Source organism: Melozone crissalis, unplaced genomic scaffold (assembly GCF_028551555.1).
Source record: "Melozone crissalis strain CALT ecotype California unplaced genomic scaffold, PUWL_Pcris_2 ptg000140l_1, whole genome shotgun sequence".
NCBI classification, from domain to species: domain Eukaryota; kingdom Metazoa; phylum Chordata; class Aves; order Passeriformes; family Passerellidae; genus Melozone; species Melozone crissalis.
In genome coordinates, this window is record NW_026535913.1 from 749,075 (window position 1) to 768,027 (window position 18,953).

Below are 18,953 nucleotides of genomic sequence, written 5' to 3' on the forward strand. Positions count from 1 at the left end.
CTGCAGTCTGAAACAGGGCCGAGCATGGTGCTGGAATCATCAGAGAGCTGAGGTGTGTGCTGGAATTCAATGCCCTCCCCATCCTGCAGCAGCCCTGCATTTCCCTCCTGCAGCCTTGGTCTCCAGCACAGCCATGGAGGCTCTTTGGGCTCTGGACTGTTGCTGCAGCCCCCAAGGGCAGCTGAGCTCTGCCTTTGGCACAGTCAGGTCTGGTCAGCACAGGCCATGCTCAGCAATGTCTTGTGTGAGCCTGGCCTTGCTGTCAGCCCCAGCAGCGGCTGGGCCTGTGCTGGCCCAGCCATGGTGGCCCAGCCCCTGTGCAGGCCCAGCCCAGGCCAGGAGCATTGCGGCTGGGAACGGCCCCTGTGCGGTGGTGCCCACAGCAGCCTTGGGGCTCTGTGCCCCATGGCCTCCCTGCTGGGCAGCCTCTGCCAGCTCCTGCAAAGCCCGTGGCACCTGTGGGGCTGCACAGACAGCTCTGCCCCGGGCTCTGCCAGCCTCTGGGCCAGCAGAGAGGCAGCCAGGGCTGGCCATGACTGGGAACAGGCCCTGAGCCTGCAGGAGGATGGAGCTGGGCCACAGCCAAACTCAGCCCAGGCAGAAGCTGGGCTCAGCAGCCAGGGCTGCAAAGGCCTGGGCACAGAGGCTGGTGCTGACAAATGTTCTGGACCCCCTCCCTCCTCCATCCCTGCCATCAAGGGCACAGAGCAGCCTCCTCTCTGGGCCACTTGCCTGTTTGCAATGCCTTGCACAGGCTCTGGCCCTACCTCACAAGGCCTGGCCTGAGTTCTGCCCCTGCACGCTCAGTCAGGCTGAGATGGACACTGATGTTTTCTAGGCCAGGCTGTCTGAGCCCAGCCCAGCTCCCTGCAAGCTCTGCCAGCTGCCCTGAGCTCTGGGCAGCACCAAGGGCCTCTCCCCAGCCCAGCCCAGCTGGCTCTGGCCCCACAGCTCTGCTCAAGCCAGGCTGCTCTGGGCACTGCCCCACGGCCTCAGCCCCTGGCAAGGGCACAGCAGCAGCCACAGGACTCGGCTCCAGCCATGAGGGAAGGTGCTTGGCCAAGGCCAAAGGAGGCTCCCTGGCTGCCCTGCTCCCCTCGGCCTGAGGTGCTGAGAGCTCTGCAGCCCCTGCTGCCATCCCATCTACCCAGGGCAGCACAAGAGCCCCGGCCTTGGGGACCTCAAGAGCTGCTCTTGCTCCAGGCCCAGGGCCCATGCCAAAGCTGGGGCAGCCACAAAGCTGTGCCCATTTCTGTTCATTGCTGCTCTGATGGAGATGGAGCCTCAGCCACTTGGAGGGTGCTGATGAATTTTACTACTCCAGAGGCCTCTTCTTTCTTGAGCTACTCAGTTGAGGAATTCAGTGAAAAAGGCTATTAAACATTTGTTTAAAACATTTCAACAAGAAAACCCCGTGGGAAATATTGAAGTTTTCAATTGTTCTGTGGTTAATTAGTCAGATTTCAGAGGTGTATTTAAAGTGAATATGGTATATTGAAAACTAAACAGAGAGAACTGGTTTTGTCCAGTTTTCTTTTCTTGTTTATAGATTGGTATCTTGTTTATAGATTGGTATCCAGTTGATATGGATCCCCAGCACCTCTGGACTTCAGGAATTAAGTAAGAAAAGCTCATAAACATTTGTTCAAAACACCCAAAACAAGAAAATCCCATGGGAATAATCTAAGTTTTCAGATCTTCTGTGGTTAATTAGACAGATTTCAGAAGGCTATTCAAAGTGAATATACCATATTGAAAACAATGCAGAGAGAACTCTTTTGTCCTGTTTTATTTTCTTCTTTATAGATTGATATCAGCAATCCCCAGTTGATATTGATCCCCAGCACCTCCTAATGCAGTTTGAGCAGATATGAAAATCAAGACCCTTCATGGCTGACAGTCAATCACACTTTGTTCCTACCCCAACACCACCATTTCTCTCATCCAACCCCTGGCAGTCAGAGCAGCTGAGGAATGGGGTCACATCCAGGGATGTCCCCAGGGCTCAGGATTGGGGCCAGGTCAGCGAAATCTCTTTATTGCTGATCTGGATGAGGCCATTGAGGGTACCCTCAGTCAGTTCCCAGGTGAGCCCAAGCTGGGTGGGAGTGTGGCTGTGCTGGGGGGCAGGAAGCTCTGCAGAGGGATCTGGCCAGGCTGGAGCCATGGGCCCAGGACAATTGGATGAGGTTCACCAAGGCCAAGGTCTGAGTCCTGCCCTCGGCTCACAACAGCCTCCAAATCCCTGACTGTGCCCTGCCCCTGATCCCCAGAGCCTGTCCTGTTTCCTTCATCCCTGCATTGCCAAGAACTTTCTGGGACAAGGGAGCTCTGCTCTGGCTATGGAGGGAGGTGCAAGTGCAGCCACTGGAGTGGGAAACACAACTCATCGGGTTTGTGTCCTTTGGGGGTCAGGAACTGGTGAGACTCAGAGGCACAGAAATTTTCCCTTCATGGCCAACAGACCACAGTTGAACAGGAAACAATTTATTAACAATTATTAAGGGCAGACTTTGGCTTATTTAGGATGCAGATTTGGGGAGTAATGAATCAGGCACTGATTTCTTTTTAAGGAAAATATCCCTTACAAACAAAGGGGTCCAGGAAGGATGGACACATTTCAAGGAAGTAATCTTAAGGGGGAAGGAGCAGCCTGTCCCAGTGTGGCAAAAGATGAGCTAGTGAGGAAAATGACTGGCCTGGCTGGCCGTGGAGATTTTGTGGGAACTCAAGGGTAACAAGAGGTGCATCAACTTTGGACAGAAGGTCAAGCAGCTTAGGAAATGTTTAAGGATGTTGTAAAGTCGTGCAGAAAAAAAGTCAAGAGGTGAAAACTCAATTAGAGTTTAACCTGACCACTTCTGTGAAAAAAAATAGACAATGTTTCCACAATTAAATTAATAGCAAAACATGGGATAAGGAGAACCTCTACTCTTTATTGGATGCAGTGGGGAATATAGTAACTAAAGATAAGGAGAAGGCAGAGCTACTTAACATCTTGTTTCTCTCAATTTTCAATATTAGGACAGGCTGTCCTCAGGACAAGTACTCTCCTGAGCTGCTAGATGGGCACAGGGACCAGAACAGCCCCCCTGGAATCCAGGAGGAAGCAGCTGGTGACCTGTTGAGCCACTCAGATGCTCACAGGTGAATGGGATTGGATGGGATCCATCTCAGGGGGATGAGGGAGCTGGTGGATGAGCTCCCCAAGCTGCTCTCCATCATTTACCATCAGTGCTGGCTCAGCAGGGAGGTCCCAGAGCACTAGAGGTGCCAGTGTGAGCCCATCCTCAAGAAGGACAGGAAGGAGGAGCTGGGGAACTCCAGGCCTGTCAGCCTGACCTGGGTGCTCAGCAAAGTTATGGAACAGATCACCTTGAGTGCCATCCCAGGTCACCCACAGGATGGCTGAGGGGTCAGAGCCAGCCAGCGTGGATTTCAATATCTGCATGGAATGGTCTGGATGACGGGATTGTCTCCAACATCAGCAAATCTGCAGATGACACCAAACTGGGTGTGAGTGTGGATCTGATGGAGGATGGAGGTAGGAAGGCTCTGCACAGGGCCCTGGACAGGCTGGATCCAGGACCTAAATCCAACAAGGTGAGGTTTAACAAGTCCAAGTGCCGGGTCCTGCACTTTGGCCACAACAACCCCTGCAGCAATACAGCCTGGGGACAGAGCGGCTGGAGAGCAGCCAGGCAGAAAGGGACCTGCAGGGACTGATGGACAGCAGGCTGGGCATGAGGCAGCAGTGTGCCCAGGTGGCCAAGAAGGCCAATGGCTCCTGGCCTGGCTCAGGAATGGTGTGGCCAGCAGGAGCAGGGCAGGGATTCTTCCCCTGTGCTCAGCACTGCTTGGGCAGCACCTCGAGTGCTGTGTCCAGTTCTGGGTCCCCTGAGGAGGGCAATTAGAAGAAATTTGTATCAGGAAGAGTAAAGAAAGCAAAGGTGAAGCAGAGGAAATGCTGAGGGCAGTTTGGGGGTGGCTGCTAGGCAGCCCTGGCTCTGAGCAACAGCGTCTGCAGTGGGACAGGAAACTCCCAGCTGATGGGAACAAACTTTCTGGCTGACTGCAGAGGCCAGGACAAAGCTGAGTGGTTTCCCTGGTGTTCCCCAGCCCTTGCTGGCCCCAGGGGCTGATGGCATTTGTGCTCCCTCAGGTTCATGTCCCCACACCAACAGCATGGGGGTGCTCCCGCTGCTGTGTGCAATGCAAACAGGGGCTGCTGAACCAGTGCTGCCGTGTCTGTGCCTGCAAGGATGGGGCACCTGTGTGAGCTGGGGAGAGGCCAGGGCTGCAGAGGGGGGATGTTGTTGGCAGCTCCATGTGGACGCTCTGGGACGCTGCCCTGGGCTGTGCAGCGCACTGGGGATGGATCAGCCCCTGCTCTGCTGCTCCTTCCCATCTCCCCCAGGGCCCTTGCAGAGCCCCAGCTGTTGCTGCCCTCAGCTGCCATTGCAACCCTCAGGACAAAGCGGTGCCAGGGCTGTTCCAGGTACAATTGCAGTGACACTTGTTGGTGCCACCAGGTGCCATGGCAATGGCCATGGGGCCCGGTCCTTGGTTTGGTGCCATGGCAACCAATGCCCAGCCCCGTTGTGATAGTTGGTGGCCATGGAAAGCTGCCCTGGGCCCTTGCTCAGGGCTGGTGTCAGTGCCCAGAGCCAGAGGGGATCCCTTGCTGGGGGCTGTGCCATGGCCACATGCCCTGTGCCGCGCTGGCCGCTCAGGCACCAGGAACCAGCAGCCAACGGCACTGCCAGGGCCAAAGGCCAGGTCAGCCAGACAGAAAGGGGCAGGACTGGGCACTGTTTCCATGGCAATGGGCACTGGGGGCACACCTGGGTCACCCGTCCTGGCAGTTGCCATGGAAACCCCTGGCAGGGACTGAGGGCACAGCCCTGGCACTGAGACACTGCTGGGCCGGGTGCTGAGCACAGGGCTGAGCACACAGAGATGGTTTTGTTCTTGCTGAGCTGCAGCACAGCCAAGGCCTGTCCTGCCCCTCGTCCAGCCACGCTGGGGAGGGGCTGGGGCTGCGGGGGAGCTGGGCAGGGACACAGCCAGGACAGGGGACCCCAACTGACCCCAGGCATAGCCCAGACCAGAGCACATCATGCTCAGGGCGTGAAGGGGGGAACAGGGAGAAAGGGGGGAATTTTGGAGGGAGGGCTTTTGCCTTCCCAGGGAACACCTAGGCAAGAGGGCGCCCTGTTTCACCAGTGGGCAGGGTCACTACCAAAGACACAGACACCAACTGAAGGAATTGTGTCATTTATATCATGCACAGCTGCAAAGATTTACAAAAGGATAAGCTCAGCAAAGCACATCATCATTAGCAGAGAATTACAAAAGAAGCTCAGCAATCCATCAAAACCCATCATTACATTTTGATGACCAATCCCTTGGTGAAACACTAGAGGTGTTTGTGGCAGACAAAGATTCTGGCTGACTATCAAGGTACACCTTACAGACATCAGTAGTACTTTAGTGACACCGTTCTTCATTCTTTTTTCTCAATCATTCGAATTAGGAACAAGAATTCTGTTGTCCATGGAGCTGGCACCTTTTTAATTCCAGAATAATGCCCCAGGACCCTTTGCTGTTCAGCTTTCCCATGCTGTCTGTGGCTAACAAGGCTTGGGGGGCCCTTTCCCCTCTGGCTGGAAGGGGCCGGGTCCCAGTGCCTGAGGGGCACCCAGCCTCCTGGATGGAATTCCTGTGCAAGTCCCTCAGTGTCACAGCAGCTTTCACATGGAGCCCCGTGGATCACAGCATTTTCCACAGGGGCCCTTGGGGCAAACAGGGAGATCTGGTCTGGCAGGATGTGTAAAACAATATCCTGTCAGATCTACTTGTTCTCACACACAATCCTTGGCTGCAGGGACACATTCCCATTGTTCCTGCCCAGGTTTCAGGACTCAGAGTTGTCTTTCCTAGGAGCTGCTCCTTCAGCTGCCTCGGGAGGGCCATTTGGCCTCCGACCCACACTCTGGCTCCATTATTAGGGCTGCTGGATCCAAACCCTTTATCTCCACAAATGGTGGTGACTGGAGCTGGATCTCCTTTTTTATCAATTGCTCTTAGAGTTGCAATATCAATAATTGTGCTACCCTGTCACAGGGTTGAATAATCCAATCTTGTTCATTATTGTTTACAGAATTACTGTAATTTCTCCTGGATATTCTGCATCAATTCCTCCTGCCATGACAGGAACACTTTGCAAGGCCAAGCTCCAAGGGAGCAGTTACCAAAGCAAAGTGTCCTGGAGGAATCTGAATTCCTGTTTCAGTATTGACAGCTCTCATTTGCTTTGAATTTCTCCTAATGAACTCCAATGCATGAAGGCCCAGCCCTGCAGCCTCTGGGCTGGCCCTGCCAGGGGCCATCACAGCCAGAACAATTTCCCAGGCAGCCCAAGTCTCACTGCCCATGGCTGGATTTGCAAATTGGGGGCAGCCGTGCACAGCCAGGGGGTTTCCATTTCCCCCGTGGGCCATTGTTAAGGGCATGGAGCACATCTGGGAGATGGGTTCTCCATGGGCAAAGGTTCCCTTCTCCTCATCTTTCCAACTGCTCTTTTAACAACCCCTTCACCCTTTCAACCAATCCTGCAGCTTGTGCATACTCTGGTACATGAAAAACCCTGCAGACAAAATCGCTGTATTTTTCACAGGAACAGAAAAAGCACTCTGCATCACAGTATCAGCACACCCTGTAAAAATAGCCAATTTCCTCCCTTCCTCCTTTTTCCATTGTATACAATCTCACAAAGTTGACCACTGACATTAGGGTCCTGGCCAATCCTGTTCTGTAGGGTATTTCGTGTTACATCCCTGAGCAGCCAAAGATACCAAATTAGTATTGTCAGCACTATTTCACATTATTATTATATGTACATATTTATATATAAATACAGATATAGACATGTAGATATAGACATATATACATTAAAAGCTATAAATATAAACATGAAGGTCTTATTATACTATAAATATGTATATAGTTATTTGTTATATTGATATTTCACTTGCACAAGGGCATCTGAGCTCAAGATTAAAACCTTCTTCTGTTGCTCCTTGTGGGAGCATTTCAACAATCATTGTTCCTTCTGAAGGTGCTGTTTCCTATGTACTCTCAAAAAATTCATCTTTGTCTGCCCAAATCCACAAGGTCTTTTCCTTTTCCATATACAATTTTTGGATGCATTTGAAGACATCCAGGGGTGCAGCTTCTTTTACCCGACTGCCCCACTGCTCCCACGGGGCTCCGACCTCAGCCCACTCCAGAGCCAGGGAACTCCAGGGAAGGGCTTACCAGCTGGGAATTTCTGATGGCACTGATTCCTCACATTTACACTGAACAAGTGACATTTTGTTGGGATCTGGCCAGACTGTGCCAGTTTTGTTTTACCAGTGGGCAGGGGCAGCACCAAAGGCACAGACTCCAACTGAAGGAATCAGTGTCATTTCCTGCAGTTCAGAGCAGCAAAGAATCACAAAAGGAGCAGCTCAGCAATGCACCCAACCATCCCCACCAAAGATTGCCTGCAGAGATTAACAAAGATCCAGCAGCATTTACCCTCAGGCTTTACCATCCCCCAGACCCACACAGCAGCTGGGGAAGCTGTCACAGCCAAGGGCTGCAGAGCCACTCCTGGGCACTGGGAATTCCTGCAGGTGCCTCCAGCCCCAGGTGAGGCTCCAACCCCGCTGGGAGAGGGCCCAGATCTGACAGTGCTGAACGAACAAACTGACAGCACTGCTAGTGTGGCAACATCTGCTTTCATCCACCTCTTGGGTCCCTCCCAAAGCCTGGCCAGGGCTCAAGGAGGAACCAAGGGAGCTGACTTTGACCATACAGCCCCAAACAAGGCCAGATGTCAGATTTCATGGCCTTGTCTGGCTTCTAAATACACAAAGGTCAATACATGTTTGTTGGAGAGTTTTTCAAGAATGACTTAAAGAAAAGGCCATGAGACATACAATTGAGAGAAAAGTATAGGGGAAAAGTAAAAGCAGTTTCTAACAGCTCTCAGCCTTCTGATTTGTATAAACAATTAGACTCTCTCAGGCATCATTCTATAAACAATGGAGTTCTCAGATTGTCTTCCCATAACAAGTAGAACACCGTCTCTGAGAAGGCCTGCCATCCTGAGAACAGATGTAAACGTTTTGGGAACACTGGTTTCTGTTTTAGTTTTTGGTTTCTGTTTTGGTTTCTGTTTTTAATAAACAATTGTAGGTATTCTAAAACAAAAAGAGTGGTTCGAAATTTCTCTGTTAGCCTATCATGACATTGGATTACAGAATATGCATGAAGTTCGTTAACTTTGTTATTTAAGGTGATTGATTGATCAATAAAATCGGAGTTCGATGCATTAAAGGATGGTCGTCTCCCCCTCATCTCCAACACATGTTTCACTAACGAGTGGCTGCATCTATCTCACTGCTAATGACCATGCATATTTCATCAGGGAGCAGATACAAAGATAACCTTTGCTTGGAAGGTTCATCCAGAGGCCACCTTTGGCTCAGGGCATGCTGTCCAGGCCTCACTCAGGGCTGGTGTCCAGGCCTTGGCACTGCAGGGACGTGGTTTAGTGCTGGGCTTCGCACTGCTGGGTGAGCGGCTGCACTGGGTGAGCTCAGAGGGATTTTCCAACAGAAAGGATTCTGTGATTCCATGATTATATCCACTGCATCCAGCTGGGGCTATTTTAGCAGCATTACTTTGCTCCAAAAGTTCCCTCTTGCCCAGCTCCTGTGGCCTGAGGCTTCAGCTCCTTCAGCTCCTGGTGCTGAACTGCTCATGCTGAACGAGACGCCTCGGAGAGAAGAACACAGTCCATGCAATTCCTTCTGGGACACGGAGAGGGGAGGCTGTGCAAACAGGAGCATTGTTTGGTGGGGCCTCCTCTCTGCCCTTCACACCTTTCAGTGCTTTGAACCAGCCAAGAGCTTTCTCCAAGAGTGCAATGGAGCAGCTGTTCCTGCTCCCGGGCCTGGCTCTCTCCAGTCTCTGCCCTTGCCTGGTTCTGTCCCTCGTGCTGTGCCCTCTGTTCCCCCAGGGCTCAGTGGCTGCTGCTCAGGACTGTGGCACTGGCACAGATCCAGTGCTCCAGAGCCTCCTTTCTGTGCCCTTGGAGCTTCCTGGGCACAGCCGCCTTTTCCATCTGGAAGCTCCCCATGGACAGGGAGTGCCCAGCTCCGTTCCCTGCACAGCCTCCAGGAGCCCAGGGCTGCCATCTCCAGTCCCTGCTGGCACTGGGGGCTCCCAGGTGCCTCGGGCTGCTGTGACACCGCTGCACACGGGAGGGAAGAGGGGCAGGGGCTGTGCTCAAAGTCAGCTCCATCTGCTGCTGCTGCTGCTGCTGCTGCTGCTGCTGCTGCTGCTGGTGCTGCTTCTGTGGGGTCATTTGTGCAGCCCTGGCCTAGAGTCAGGGATCAGATCCTGCCAGTCTCTTCCAGTCCTGGCTGCTCAGAGTTTGGGCCTTGGAGCCTCAGGTGGCCAAAGGCAGCTGCTGCTGGTCCCTCTGTGTGCCCGTGTTCAGCAGTGCTGCTCCATCAGTCTGTGCCCAGCAACGGGGAAAAGCCGGGCTCTGCCTGACCAGCTCAGCCAGCAGGAAGGGAGCTGCTCCACACAGGAACGAGGAGCAAAGGATGTTCCTTTTGTAGGACATGTTTTCTATTGAAAGGAAAAAAAAGGACAAAGGGAAAAATAGGTAAATGGTAAAAGATAAGAGTAAAATCCAAGTGTTAGTGAAAAAAACATAATGTTAGTGAAAAAAAACAAAATATAAAGGCAAAGTTAAATTCTGTGCATTAAGAGGTAAATGATCTTTTTAAAAAGATAACTCAGTTATTTACATTGAAAATGTGCTGATGGCATGCATCCATCTTACTGACCTCAGCAGCCTTTTAAAAGATTTTGAGCTTTGTTTCCAACATTGGTATTTGAAATTGTGGTTGAAGCACAAGGAAATTGCTTTGTGCCCTTCCAGCTCCAAGCAGGACTGGGAGTGGAAACTCTGTCAAACCCCAAATCCTTTAGAAGATGACCTTCCTTCTCAGCCTGGAAATGAGCTGCACATTCCCTTTGAAACTGTGTCTCTAAGAAATCCCTGACAAAGTCCCACTTACAGCTTTTTGCTCTGGTTTGGCAGTGCAGAAGGGCAATTCTCCATCCACCAGCTCCAGACTCCACTGCCTCAGGAGCACGGCCCACTCGCCAGCTTTGGCCCACTTGTGGCACTTCTAGAGGAGGAAGAACGTGCAATTGCGTAATTCCAGCCAATAAAGAAGGAAGAATGGGACAGACAAAAGAGATCCAGGCATTCAGCTGGGACTGTGGAGAGTTTGGGTCCTTGCCAATTGGATGTGTGTCCCCAGGTGCAATCTCTGGGCCTGCAGCAGAGTCTCACTCACCTGCCAAAGCAGAAAGCTCAGGCACTGTGCTCGCAACAGGCTCGTCTGATGCAGAGCTGTCAGAGCAATGTGAGGGCAGAACCAGCCCAGCTGGGCCCAGGGCTGAGCCCAGCAGAGCCCTGGCAGAGCCCAGAGCAGCCTCAGCACCCGCAGAGCCCGGCTGCAAGGAGAGAAAGCAAAAAGTGCCCGTCAGCTGAGAGCTCCTGTGCCCTTGTGCCAAGGCCTGCGGTGCCCAGGCCATGCTGGCTGTGCCCAGAGCTGTGCCCAGAGCTGCCCATTCCTGCTGCCTTTGGCAGCAGAGAAGGAGGGCAGCACATGTGCCCAGCCTGCAGCCAGCCACGGCACATGCAGCCCTCAGTAGCTTCCTAGAGTCAAAAGCAGCTGGGCAGCTGACTGAAGAATTCATTACATCTGCCCCAGCAAAGGGGGAACCTTTGGTGCCCAGCCAGGCTGTGCCATGCCCAGATCAGGGAGCATCCCCCTGCCTGTGGACTCACCTGCGAATTGGGCCTGGAGCCTGGCTTTGAAGAAGGTGCCAGAATCCAAGTCCATCATCTTCAGCTGGCCAGGCTGGGAAGAGATTGTCATCCTTGAGGTTGTCCTTGGTGTCTCCAGCAGCAGCCCCACCTGGAACAGCTTCTCCAGAGGCTCCTTCTCCTGCCCTGGGGCCAGACCAGGCTGTCAGGGCTCTGCCCAGGGCCCCAGCCATCCATGAACAGGACAAACAAAACCAGGGGGATGGTGGTCACCAGTGCTTGCCACACCAGGTCTGCAGCTCAGCTCCAGCCCAAGAGCTGCATATTCCCTTCTGCTGACCCCTGCTCAAAGCTACAGGCAGGACAAAACCAGCCTGGTTTGCTTTGTCACTGATTGCCAAGAGATGCGTGGAGCTGGTACCTGCCAGGCCCCTGGATCCAAATGTGCACATGGATCTCTCCCATCTTCTAGGGCAGAGGAACACCCTTCACCCAAGGATGACAGAAAAGATCTTCTAAGGATGGCCTCTCCGAGGGCTGCATGGACAAACACCTCTTAATGATATCCTGGCAGTCTGGGGAGAGAAACCAGAAATCATCAGTCAGTTGGAGAAGTTGCCCCCCTGTTCCCATGCCCAGGCCATGCTGGGTGTGCCCAGAGCTGGGCCTAAACTTCCCCATGGATGTTCTGTTTGGAGGACAGCAGGAGAGCAGGACATGTGCCACCTCCTCAGCAGCTGCCAGAGCGGGATGCCCATGAGCCTGCTCCTGTCTCCCAGCAATGGTACTGCCCCCGTGCCCAGAGATGAGGATCCACCTTGAGAGAGCCATCGTGGGAACAAGATCCGCCCCCGGATGATCTCCTGGCCCCTCCTGAACGGGTGATTCCCCATGACCAGGTGACACAGCAGGAGGCCCAGGGACCAGATCGTGGCTGCCTCGCCGTGGTAGCGTTGGTGCTGGATCCACTCTGGTGGGCTATAGGACAGAGTTCCTGTGGAACACAGACAGAGATCAGCAGGGGGATGCTGCTGCTCCCAGAGCCTGGCCCCAGAATCCCTGGGCATGTGGGGGCTGCCCCAGAGGCACATGGAGTGAGAGCTGCCCTCTCGCCAGCACCTGGGACTTGTGCACAAACTCGGGGCTGGAAAAGAAGCCACCGGTGCTGGAAGAGGGCAGCACAATCCCTGGGAAGGCCAAACCATGACACACAAAGAAGAAACCCACCCAGTAGTGGAGAAAACTCACTCTCCTCCCCACCTCCATGGCCCCCAAAAATGTTAATAAGCCAAGGCAAACAAGGAGAGCGGAGCAGTCCAGCCCTTCCTCGCCTGCACACCAAACCATCCGGGGCACGCGGTCAGGCCTCCCTCTCTGCTACCCCCATGGGGGTTTGTGTTGGGCTGGCTGCCCCAGCTCCAGCCCCAGCCCAGGCCACAGTGGCTGCTGAAGGCTGTCAGCAGGGCTGGGAGCTGGCCGCCCTCACACCCCACCCAGAACAACTCGGCTCCAGCATCAATCCTATCCCGGCTGCAATAGGGGGAAGCCCCAGTGCTGCACCCAGGCTGGGCCACAAGATGCCCAGGAGCATCCCCTGCGAGGGCTCACCTGCAAACTGGGTGTAGGCTGTGTCTTGGAGGAAGGCGCCACAGCCAAAGTCGATCAGTTTCAGCTGCCCACTGGCCAGGTCGAGCAGGACATTCTCGGGCTTGATGTCCCGGTGCAGGACCCCGCAGCTGGTGCAGTGCCGCACGGCCTCCAGCACCTGGCGGAACAGCCCCCGCGCCTCCTCCTCGGGCAGGAACCCCCGCTCCGCCAGGAAACCCGAGAGTTCCTGGCACCGCTCCGGACGCTCCAGCACCAGCAGGAAGCTGTCGGGGAGCTCAAGCCACTCCAGGAGCTGAATAACACCACCACAGCCACGGGACACCTTGGCCAGCAGCACGATCTCCAGCGGGGCGCTGGTGCCGTCGGGCTGCAGGAGGAGCGCGGTGCCGTCAGTGGGGCCGAGGCCGTGCCGGGGCTCTGGGAGCCCTCAGCCAGCCCGGGATGCTCTGCACGCCCCGCTCAGCCCACGCCCGCTCTCCCCGCAGGGCTCCCAGCGGCTCCCACCCTGCCGGGCCCCGGCTCCTCGCCGCCTGGCACGGCCCGGCTGCTGCCGCTGGCCCTGCTCACTCACCAGCTCGCCCCAGTGCCGGATGCGATCCCGCGGCACGCGTTTGATGGCCACCTGCGAGCGAGGGAGAGCAGCGGGCTGAGCTGGCCACCCGTCCCGCCGCGCCCCGACCTTCTCCTCCTCCTCCCTCCTCCTCCGCCCCCTCCTCCCGCGCCCGCCGCCGGCCCCGCCGCTCACCGGGGCGCCGTCCGAGAGCCGCGTGGCCGCGAAGACGCTGCCGAAGCCGCCGCGCCCCAGCAGCGATCCCAGTCGGTACCGCTCCTGCAAGGCCTCCTGCGCCTCACCTGCGGGCGAGACGCGGCTGTCAGCGCTCGGCTCGGGGCCAGCAACGACCCCCGAGCGCCCCTCACCCGCCCCGGGCCCGGCATCCCCACCCGCCCCGGGCCGCGGCGGCTTGGGGCTGGCGGCCGCGCTGCCGAGCGGCAGAGCTCGGGCCGGGGAAGCCGCAGCGGAGGTGGCGGGAGCGGCCGCGCCGCGTGTGTCCTCCGCGGGCCCCGGGAGGAGCCGGGGCCGGGGCCGGGGCCGGGGCCGGGGCCGGGGCCGGGGCCGGGGCCGGGACTGGACCCTGCGTCGGGTCCGGAGCCGGGCTCGGGCCAGGCGGAGCCGAAGGGCGGCGATGCCGCCCCCGCACCAGGCACTAATGCCCGCCCAGCAGCGCCACCGCCAGTACGGCCAGAGCCAGGCGGAGGCGAGACCGCGGCGGGACGGCCGGGGCCGGGCTCGGGGCAGCCCCGCCCGGGGCCGGGGGCGGGCCGGGGGCATGGCCTGGCCCGGCAGGGGAGAGGGAGGCGGAGAGAGGAGAGGGACGCCGGGCAAGGGACCGTGAGAGAAGGGTGCCCGACAGCGGGAAAGGGAGAGAAAGAGAAAGAAAAAGAGAAATGGAAAGAGTGTTGAAAACTATCTGTTTGCTGCTGCTGCTGTCGCCGCTGCTGCTGCCGCTGCTGCTGCCGCCGCTGCAACTGAGGCACCGGGGCCGTTTGTCCCCGTGTCCGTTCCCCGCTCGCCCCACGAGCCCCACGTTCGAGCCCCGCGCGCCCCGGAGACAGCCCCTCCGTCTGTCCAAACACGGGAACTTTGCAGCCTTGAGCCCGGATGCAGAGCCCTGACTCCTGCACACTGGCACAGCGATCCCCTCGCCTGCTGCTGTGCATTGTCCTTGCTGAGGGTCAGACACTGCCGGGCCACCTTCCCTTGGGGTAGGATTCCTACCTGAGCCCAGCACTGCACTTACATGTTCAGTGTTTCTTTCCAGTAAAAACAGGGGAAGGAAAACAGTGTGTGGCTCATGGTATTTTAGAATGCCTAAAAATCCCTAAGTCACTGATCTTAGAGGTGAGGTACATCTGGAATTACTGGGATGCAACATGGAAAAGGGGAGCATAGAAATAAATAGAGGAAAACATCTTGGATTGTTTCTTCCATTTTCATTTCACTTCTGGAAAGCTGTTTCAGTTTTCCAGGAATCTTCTCCTGTCTGCTCTTCCCAAGAATTTCTCATGGAGAACAAGGTCAAGCTTCTGTCACAAGATTTGCCACCAGGAAATTGTGCCACTGGTGAAGTTTTCATTGTGACTGTTTGTGCTGGCTTAGGGCAAATTTTGGGAGGAAACCTCCAAAAGGTTTCCATCTAGAAAGGAAGTTCAAGCAGCCCCTCCCCCTACTAGTTCAGGAAAATACTTCCCTCGAGAAAAGTGAAAAAAACCCCAGTTTATTAAACAAGTAAAGTATTCACAAGCATGAAAAATGAATAATATTAAATAAAACCTCGGACAGTGCTGAAGAGATGGAAAATTCAGAAAGTCCTTGTTGTGGGTTGTAGTTGGCTCACTCAGTCTCTTCTAAGTCCCTCTGGTGCTGGAATGCAGCGTCCCAGAGCTCAGGGGGCCACAGGTGTGAGCTGCCGGTGTTTGTCTGGGTTTTCAGTCCAGAGCAGGTTTAAACAGTTCCAAGAAAAAGGAAAGTCACAGTCCGAGGAACTTCTCTTCCTAAGCTAGCTAAAACCAAATTGCTGGACCTGGGCTGTGAAGGCATTGGGAAATTTCCAAATCTGTGCACTGGCAGTCTCAGCAAACACTAGATCTGGATGGTGCTGGAGTCAGAACCTTGAAATTTCCAAATTTTAGATTTCTGTGCCAGCAAATCACTGGACTTGGGCTGTGCGGGCACCAGGAAATTTCCAAATCTGGGTACTGGGGCAGCAAACACAAGACATGGGAGGTGCCTGACCCAGTAGCAGAAAGTTGCCAGGTTTTGGATTTCTGTGCCAGCAAATTGCTGCACTTGGGCTGTGCCAGAATAGGGAAATTTTCAGGTCAAGGCACTGGCAGTGCCAGCAAACCCCACATTTCAGGAAGGATTGGATCTGGACCCTTCCCTTCCCTTCCCTTCCCTTCCCTTCCCTTCCCTTCCCTTCCCTTCCCTTCCACAAGGTGTCAGAGGGGCTGGACAGCAGCCAGGCAGAAAGGGACCTGCAGGGACTGATGGACAGCAGGCTGGACAGGAGCCAGCAGTGTGCCCAGGTGGGCAAGCAGGCCAATGGCTCCTGGCCTGGCTCAGGAATGGTGTGGCCAGCAGGAGCAGGGCAGGGATTCTTCCCCTGTGCTCAGCACTGCTTGGGCAGCACCTTGAGTGCTGTGTTCAGTTCTGGAGCCCCCAATTAAGAAGGACATAGAGGGGCTGGAGCGTGTCCAGAGAAGGACAACAAGGCTGAGGATGGGTCTGGAGCACAAGAGCTTTGAGGAGTTGCTGAGGGAGCTGAGGTTGTTTATCCTGCAGAAGAGGAGGATCAAGGGAGACAGGGCAGTGTCAGGGCACAGGGTGGACTTGATGATCTCCAAGGTCTTTTCCAGCCTTGCTGATTCTGGGATTCTCTGGAACCACCCTTGGAGCAGTTGCAGGAGGAGCCCTGGGCCTCCTCTGCAGAAGCTCCAGCAGCCCAGGCCCCTCAGCTTCTCCTGCCAGCCCCAAAGCCCATCCTGTCAGTCCTGCAGAGCCTCTGCAGCTCCTCCTCACTGCCCAGAACAGGGAGCCCCAGAGCCAGACACAGCAGCCCAGATGTGCCCCCCTGGCCTGGGGTGCCTCTGGCAAGGGAGCAGCACCAGGCACTGCAGGAGCCTGCAGACAATTCCTGCAGCACTTGTAGGATGATCCTGCTGCCCAAGGGACGTTCCCATGGTGCCAAGTCAGGAACTGCAATGGGGAGTGGGGCCAGAGAGAAAAGGGCAAACAGGGATGGGCTGTTTCAGGGGAGGGGACAGGGCTGGGCAATAGGAAGAAACTTGCGGCAGGAAGAGTGAAAAAAGCAAAGGTGAAGTCAAGGAAATGCTGAAGGCATTTTGGGGGTGGCTGCTAGGCAGCCCTGGCTCTGAGCAACAGCGTCTGCACTGGGACAGGGAACTCTCAGCGGATGGGAACAAACTCTCTGCCTGACTGCAGAAGCCAAGAAAAAACTGAGTGGTTTCCCCGGTGTCCCCCAGCCCTTGCTGGCCCATGGGGCTGATGGCATTTGTGCTCCCTCAGGTTCATGTCCCCACACCAACAGCATGGGGGTGCTCCCTCTGCTCTGTGCAATGCAAACAGGGGCTGCTGAACCAGTGCTGCCGTGTCTGTGCCTGCAAGGATGGGGCACCTGTGTGAACTGGGGGAGAGGCCAGGGCTGCAGAGGGGGGATGTCATTGGCAGCTCCATGAGCATGCTCTGGAACGCTGCCCTGAGCTGTGCAGCCCACTGGGGATGGATCAGCCCCTGCTCTGCTGCTCCTTCCCATCTGCCCCAGGGCCCTTGCAGAGCCCCAGCCATGCTGTTTGCCCCCAGCCTGCCCACGGCCAGCCTGAGGCTGCTCACGGGGGTTTCTGTGCAGAGCATTGGCCTGGCCGTGTTCTTGAGAGAGCCTGGGCAAGGAGCCTGGAGCCCCCAGGCCCTGGGCTGAGGCGTCAGTGCTGCCCCAGCAGTGCCCATGGCCTGTCCCTACTGCAGCCCTGGCACTGCCACCCCCAGGGCTGTGCCCGGCCCCAAGAGCACTCAGGCCCTACAGCAACACCAGGGCCGCCAGGGCAGCGGGGCAGGGCCACGGCAGCAGCACTGGCAACACCAAGTGCGGCTGCTGCTGCTGGGCACAGCTGCTGGGCCAGCACTGATCTGCCCCCAGCTCTGCACACAGACATTGGTGCTGCACCTCCAGAGAAGGCAACAAAAGGGCATCTCTGCAGAAAACTTGGCTGGGAGATCCTTTAGTTCCTTTAAAGCCACCAAGACTGCAGCCCCTCCTTGACACAGTCTGTGGCCACAGGAACTCTTGAGATACACAAAATGTGAAATGGAATGAACTGTGGCTTTTCTTTTGGAAAATATGGAAAAACTACAATCAAGGGAAAAAAAACCACCAGCAAGAAAACCAACAAGAGCTATCTAAGATGACTTTTATTACAAGTGATTTGCAAAAACTGTCATCTAATTTAGTCTTTCTGAATGCATCCAGCCATCAGTCTCCACACGGCAGCCTTGAGCTCCTGGTTCCTCAGGCTGTAGATGAGGGGGTTCAGGGCTGGAGTCACTACCGAGTACAGAACTGACAGGGTCAGATCCAGGGATGGAGAGGACATGGAGGTGGGCTTTAGATAGGAAAATATACCAGTGCTGATAAACAGGGAGACCACAACCAGGTGAGGGAGACAGGTGGAAAAGGCTTTGTGCCGTCCCTGCTCAGAGGGGATCCTCAGCACAGCCCTCAAGATCTGCACATAGGAGAAAACAACGAACACAAAACAACCAAAAGCTAAGGAGGCAGTGAAAACAGAAACTCCAAGTTCCCTGATGTAGGGTTTGGAGCAGGAGAGCTTGAGGATCTGGGGGATTTCACAGAAGAACTGGCCCAGGGCATTGCCATGGCACAGGGGCAGGGAAAATGTATTGGCCGTGTGCATGAGAGCAGTTAGAAAGGCACTGGCCCAGGCAGCTGCTGCCATGTGGGCACAAGCTCTGCTGCCCAGGAGGGTCCCGTAGTGCAGAGGTTTGCAGATGGACATGTAGCGGTCGTAGCACATGATGGTCAGGAGAGAAAACTCTGCTATGATGAAGAAGAGAAAGAAAAAGAGCTGAGCAGCACATCCTGTGTAGGAGATGTCCCTGGTGTCCCAGAGGGAATTGTGCATGGCTTTGGGGACAGTGGTGCAGATGAAGCCCAGGTCAGTGAGGGCCAGGTTGAGCAGGAAGAAGAACATGGGCGTGTGCAGGTGGTGGCTGCAGGCTACGGCGCTGATGATGAGGCCGTTGCCCAGGAGGGCAGCCAGGGAGATGCCCAGCAAGAGGCAGAAGTGCAGGAGCTGCAGCTGCCGCGTGTCTGCCAATGCCAGCAGGAGGAAGTGCCTGATGGAGCTGCTGTTGGACATTTGCTGATCCTTGGCATGTGGACCTGTTCATGGAGAAAAAGACAGTGTAGAGATAGAGGAGACACCCGTAAGCAAAATCAAAGCAATTTCCCATACGCTGTCCCCTGTAAGTGACACAGACCTCCTTTTGTGTTCAAGTGTTCTGCAGTTTTCTTTTTAAGCTCCCTCCATGTCTGTCTTGGTATTCTTGGATATCATAAGCCCTCAGCATTTTTGCTGCCCCCCGCGAGAATAGAGTGATTTCTCTGAGACAAAGTGATGAGTGGAGACTAAGGGGAGGTGTTCTTTCATTCTGATCTGTTCAGATTTTGTCAGGGGTTTAAACTTTAGCAGGTGGAGGGTGATCAACTTCCCATGTTTATTCCCAAAAATGCCTTAGGTACTGCTGAGAGCAGATGGATCCACCACAGCCCAGCTCCACATTTGTGGCCAAGGGCTCTCTTTGCTCATTTCACCAACCCAGCAGCATTTTCAGTGTAACAAC

At 55.3% G+C, this 18,953-nt stretch overlaps 1 protein-coding gene across 1 annotated transcript in view; it reads right to left on the reverse strand.

Annotated features, from left to right (window-relative positions):
- Positions 1 to 18,301, reverse strand: part of LOC128948637 (olfactory receptor 14J1-like) — a gene marked incomplete at its 5' end in the record, with an annotated part of 57,032 nt that extends 38,731 nt beyond the window's left edge. Inside the window, one exon of the mRNA XM_054293401.1 lies at positions 17,582 to 18,301. Coding sequence (XP_054149376.1) covers positions 17,582 to 18,301 — 720 coding nt within the window. The remainder of the gene's footprint in view (positions 1 to 17,581) is intronic.
- Positions 18,302 to 18,953: the final 652 nt, after the last annotated feature.